The sequence below is a fragment of the Corvus brachyrhynchos genome, unplaced genomic scaffold (genome assembly GCF_000691975.1).
Source record: "Corvus brachyrhynchos isolate BGI_N302 unplaced genomic scaffold, ASM69197v1 scaffold115, whole genome shotgun sequence".
NCBI classification, from domain to species: Eukaryota; Metazoa; Chordata; class Aves; order Passeriformes; family Corvidae; genus Corvus; species Corvus brachyrhynchos.
Window position 1 is genome coordinate 7,809,174 of NW_008239553.1, and position 6,231 is coordinate 7,815,404.

Here is a 6,231-nt window from a genome sequence, read left to right on the forward strand (position 1 = left end):
CGGGCTCCGCGCAGCAGCGCTGCCCTAAGCGCGCATCCTCCGCACACAGCAAAACGCCCTTTGTGGTATCTAATACCACGCACGGTATCCGGCAGGAGCTGTACTTCTAACTCATTTGCTCTGTTGACCTACTTAAATATAAAAAAAAGTTAAATTTAACGGCAGATAAAATAAAGAGACACACAGATACCAGCCTCTGTCTTGGCTATCTCTCATTTGGTATTTCTCTTGCCTCAAATGCCGCCAGGCTGCCACACTGCGCCTGGGACCAACGTTTGTTATTCCATACCAGTTGTTACCCACACATACACCTACTCCATTTAGTTATGCACATGATGGACATGTAAAATCATCCCGTTATTTGTAGAAGGCCATGGTGCAGCACACTGTTTAGAAATATGACAAGCCATGAACTGTTATTTTACTGCAATATTTACAATAGAACAGTGCTTCCAATTCCCCTCCTTTTAGAAGGGCAGTAGATATGCTGTGCAAGATAAGAAATGAAGTTATTATGATGCAGTCTGGTGAAATAATGAATTGTGCTAAACAGAGAGACTCTGGAGAGCCTTCCATCCCTTATGCACTCATTACCAGAAGGCAAGCAGACATGGTCTCCAACTCAGAGATCCCAGGAAACAGGAGTGCAGCAGTCACAACAATACTGTTATGTATTGCAAAGCATTTGATTTAACTAGGGAAGTGCTATCAGAAGAAACCAGAAATCTCAAGAGCAGCAAAGATAAGATAGTAGTACTCTGAACGGTATTTGACAAAGAACTTCAGAGTTCTTTTTCTTTCATGAGATATTTGCAATCATTCCTGCAACTACATGTTCTTTATAGTAATTCTGGTTGGTCTATGTTGGTAGACATGAGCTTCTAAGCAACAGTTCTATTACTCAACTCCACCAATACCCAAAGTCAGCTATAAATTCAGCATAAGCTGGATTGCTCTCATTTGGGACAAATTTTTCCACTTCTTCTCCCAAGCAGACTCTAGTTTCAGTTGTGCTCTCAGCATCCCTCCTATTTTGCTACTCCTGACATCATTGTAAATTCAAAAGGTACATACTGAGCTCAGACTTTATCTACTGTATCACTGCTTAACCAAATCAGCTCAACTGCTAGAGTTCTTTTTCCTCACACCAGCAAAGTGGGTATATCCAGACCACATACTTCCCCCGGACCATCCAGTAAGTCACAGAAGTAGAATATTAACACTGGTATTTCACTGTCATTCAAACCAGCAGGGATGCAGGCAAAAGCACTTACATTCAATTAAAAAAGTTAGTTTGCAAAAATACTGAGCCACATAGAAAAAAACCCTTCTGATTACACAAGTCAAGGCCATGGTCCAAAATCTAAGCCTACTCCTGATAAACTGATGAGACAAGATAGGTTTTACATTCCAGGATATAGTCTCCAGATTCACGTAATCATCATCTTAGGCTAGTGACCAGAATTCTTATTTCAACAACGAACTGTCATTACATGCTGACTTGGCATTACTTACAAAGAAAGGAAGGGGAGGGAATATTAATATTATATCCTCCATGAATATATAGAATAATCACAACATCCTCCACATTTATTTCCTTCTGGTTTCATAAGAGTTGCAAAAGAAACCTACCTTTCACTTACCTCCATATACTGTAATTGTCAACACAAAGTATATGAAATGGCAGAAGAAATTACAACTTAATACGAAAACTTTAACAGAATGCTCAACAAGAAACGAGGGGAGTAGCAACTTCCTAAAACCATCCACTTGGTTCATATTCCCTTTCAGAATGGCTGTCAGTATAAACGCTGTATCAGCATCTTGTTCTCTTAAAGGAAAAATATAAAGCACATTTAATGTTTCCCAGAGACATGTCATGGTACTTTAACAGTAAGTTGCTAAGAATCTCAGCACTCTCTGGCTTGTTTAAGCCATCCACAGTGATTATGAGTGATTGTGTCTTAAAAGCCACTGAACTGAAGACAAAGCTCAGGATGGATCATCACTTGCAGCAATGTTAGCAGCTTCTATTCAAAAGAAAGCAACACCTATTTTGTTGCGTATGTACAATGTCTGCGACTTTTGCACAGCGGGAAAAGATCTGTTCCTTGTATAAATCCAGGGCATGTCATTGCAAACAAGGTTTTTAATTAAAATTGGCATTTTTGAGCCTCCTGCTGACAGAGAGCATCTCATTGCCTTCTCCTCAGATGGCTAAACTGGCTTCCAAGAGAGACAGAGAAAAGAAACAAAATCACTAGAATACCTAACTTTGACAAGTCTCTGCTGGGGACAATTTCCATAGCAGGATGCTGCAGAGAGAGGTAAAGAGACAAGAAATGACTACTTAGGAAGTCTCCCCTAACGAAGACTCAGAACATCACAAACAAGACAGTAGAGGAAGTATTTTCTTCCTAAGCCTGCAGACAGGATGATCAAGCAAGACAATTTTAATCAGAAGCCATATTGTTAAAGAGCATGCAGAACTGTGTCTGCACCTCAGTGGGTAAAGCCTTCTTTTGAATGCAAAAGAAGGCTTAGGGGCTCACTAGCCTCTGGCTGGGAGGTTGGCTAAACTGTCAGCTCTGACAAAGCTTTATCCCTCTCAGAAAACAGGCAGATATAGGTTCAAATCAGACAGATAAATCAGACTTCTTGGCCAGAACATTTTCCTCAATTTATTGCAAAGAGTTTATATTGACTGCAAGCACTGTACCTTCGGGAGGCTCTTCCCGCAGATGAGGAGGCAATTCTTCACTTGTAGTCTCAGTTTCATCATCCACCATCTGTGTTTCTAAGCTAGGGCCCTGCAGAACAGAACAGCAAGAGGGGATAAATTGGAGAAAGCTCAGACAGGAACCACAAAAATGGGTAGAGGACTAGAGAATATGCCAGACAGTAAGGACACAAGGAGCTCACTTTAGCTGATGAGAAAGAAAGCTGCTAGGAGATTTGTCTGTAGTTAAAATACAGAAAGGGGAAAGTAAAAAAAAAAAAAAAAAAAAGAGGACTTTTCAAGATGGCATACAAAGTTACAAGGGTCTTAATTGACTGAAAACCAGAAAATGAACAGTAAAGCACAATTTCTAAATTATTATTTCCAAAACACATAATGCAATAATAAATTAAAATGTCTATTTATCAACGGTAGCAACAGATTCACCATCAACTGGAATTTTCAGGGAAAAACACTTATCTTTGTCTTATCAAGACTGATTCTGAAATGCCACTTTTTTTCAAAAGAAAACAAAGCAAACTGGTTTACAATCTTATAACCTATGCAGGTCCATTGACCAGAGAGTTTTCCCCTACAAGCCAAATACATCCATTTGTGTGTCCAAGTGTAATATGCCGAACTAACCATTCCTGAAAAACTACTGGACTGCCCTCCCAGGTTTTGCATTTCCATGTTCCAGCCTTCATGATCCTGTAAAGAGCCTGCAATGTTACTGCTGGAAGGACACAAACAGAGTTAAAAGATTTGCAGCTGAACTCACTTTACACACACAATATTTTCATGACATGTGGAGCTATAAAAATGTAGTTGCTTTTTCAGTTTCAAACTATCACAGGAAAAAACCCCACCATCTGCTTCCCCCCAACTTACCTTTTTTTTTAAGTAACAGCAGAGTAAACACTAGGCATAGCTAGAGGACTCCTTAAAAAAAACCCTGATTTTCTTTACAATGTTAGTACAGTGAAGAGTGAAACAACGAAAGAGTGAAATGACTTAGCAGTCATTAGGAAATGAAGCTTTTTTTGCACTTTGAAAACATGACTGGGTTTGTAGTCTGAACTATCTGAAAATGTGTATTAACATACACAGCTGGAATGTTACAGAAATACAGCTGGTACATCAACAGCTTGCAAAATGTTATTATTTGAACTCAGGAAGAAAAGGGGTTCATAGCCCTAAAGCTGCAGCATTCATTTTCATTCTTTCCAAATGTGACTGCGAGGTTACCCCCAACAGCATTGGCTACTTCCTCCCTTTCCTCAGTTTGCACATTATGAAGAGTAACACACTTCCATCCTTTGTACAAGTATCTCACATTTCCATTCATTCCCCTTTTTATCAACAAAATGGACATGAAAACAAAAAGTACCACAAAGCTTTTCAGATGTTTTATAGCAGGAATAAAGAGACCACCCAGGTGAAGTGTACAGGTCTACTGTGACAGTGCCAGGACCATGATGCGGATTTCTGCCATCCATGACTATGCAAGTTTTACCTAAGATATTTACTTCTTTCTCCTCACTTAAAAACACCTGGTATCAACACTGCCCAGCTTTGGTCAGTGAACAGTTCAAACATTGTCATGCCCTGTAGTAACTATCACAGAAAGGGAAAAAAGTATTTACCACAAGGTACAGATGGGGAAGTAGTAAGTTGCCTTAGTCCAATTAAAAAAAACCAAAACATTAAACCCAGGAGTCAGTAATCAACATCAAGACTTAACCATCTCCTCAGTTCAACTAAATAATGTGATCCAGATTTTAAAAACATGTAAACAATTCTGTATAAGACCAACAAATTGAATATAAAGTATATACTTGAATAAGTTTCTACATCAACCACAGGCAATATAAGAATTTACACTTCTTTCCTACCCATCAGTGCCACAGAGAGAAAACACAAAGGGAAGATGAGGCTACAGCAGTATACCAGATTAGAACATTTATTTTTCATATAAAACATTTAGACATGTAGGACATGAGGCACAAATATTTGCCTTGGAAACATTCTGAATCACAGCTACGGAACTCCTAAACTAGAAGGGGTCCTGAATGTGAATCCTGTGCCTGTACTTTCTGGTTTACAACACCAACATTATTTTAATTTTTTTAAATAAGTACAAGCCATCTGCACATGCCAACTATATGCTGCCCAAGGAGACAATCCAACTTCCAGAGACTATGGAAAGGCCAGCAAGAAAAGCATTATCTTTCCTTCTTCAAAATAGTCAGTATTCTCAATTTCCTACAAGACAAACCTGCTTAGTAGCTCCTCCCAACAACAGCCCATGATAAGCGATGCTCCTTTGGGTTACAGTTGTTGTCATCTACATAAACACAGAGAGGATGCAAAATGCTATCAAAAGTGAGTGGTGGCACCATGGTTTTTTCCTTCCTCATGCATGAACTACTCACTGCTTGGTGTTCACTAGCAATACAACACTCCGGTATGGTGGTTATCACTGACAACACTTACTCCAAAACAAAGATTTATCTTAGATGAAGGTCAGCCTTGTACCTAAGCTAATATTAACAAATCCAGCTGTGAGAAAAACAGGGCCCATTACAGAACACCACGAAGTTCACGGCTGAGACACTGTTTGCCATCACCTATTTCCCTCCAATTCAAAACTTTTAACACTTGCTACTGGAATACTACAGAAGAAGAATACTCAATCCAAGACTACTACTCCTACAGAACATTCTGAATATCTAACAGAAATGACCAGAATTTCTGAGGAATTTTTTTTCCACTACTCAGAAACACTTAATCATAACACAGCATATTTTAACTGTATTTGGTATACATTTCTTGTGTGGTTTTGAGAATTCTTCCCCAAAAAATCCTATTTACAATTTTTTTCTCAATTTGATGTTAAAAAGGAAAAGTCTAAACTGAAGCATGGACATGTCAAGTAATGACCAATTTTAAGTTTTTCAAGAATTTTTTTGCAAGAAACCTTGAAATCTTGAGATTTCCTAGTTCCTAAAATGAAGTTAGAAATGTTTTCTACAGAATAACTCCAGTTCTTATCTCACTGACATCTTACCACTATATATATTCACCTATGATACAGGGAGCTTCTAAAAGTAGTCTGGTAAACATCAGAGTTTATCAGACTTCAGCATGTCTGTCTACACTGAGGCCAGTGAGTAAGTGTGCATAGTTTGGTACTGTAGCGGGTTGAGTTCGAAACCGGGCGGAAACACCAATTAAATGTAGTGGTTTTGATTCAAAATATTCATTATTTACTTATTTTCCTTCTGTGAGATAAGAATTAGGAGAAAAGCAAAGCAGGCACAAACCTTAAACAGTTGCAGTACAATGAAAGAGCTTTATTACTAACAGAATTAAAAGTAAAGAGAAAACAACAAAACAAAATTAAAGTAAATCCCCCCCCCTCTTTCCAGCACTTCTCTCCTTTTACCCAGCTCACACAAGGGATAACAGAACATGGGATGTTAGTCAGTGTTGCAGTTCTTGAAAAGTCT

At 38.6% G+C, this 6,231-nt stretch overlaps 1 protein-coding gene across 4 annotated transcripts in view; it reads right to left on the reverse strand.

Moving 5' to 3' along the window:
* LOC103620933 (transmembrane protein 263) overlaps window positions 1–6,231 on the reverse strand; it is a 251,981-nt gene that overhangs the window by 199,867 nt on the left and 45,883 nt on the right. For 2 of the 4 annotated variants that reach the window (XM_017741912.1, XM_017741911.1), the window contains one exon: window positions 2,720–2,810. In XM_017741912.1, the coding sequence (XP_017597401.1) occupies window positions 2,720–2,789 (70 nt within the window). In that variant the 5' untranslated portion in view covers window positions 2,790–2,810. Of the gene's footprint in view, window positions 1–2,719; window positions 2,811–3,364; window positions 3,463–6,231 lie in introns of those variants that run through there. The other 2 variants (XM_008639678.2, XM_017741913.1) reach the window with 2 other exon arrangements.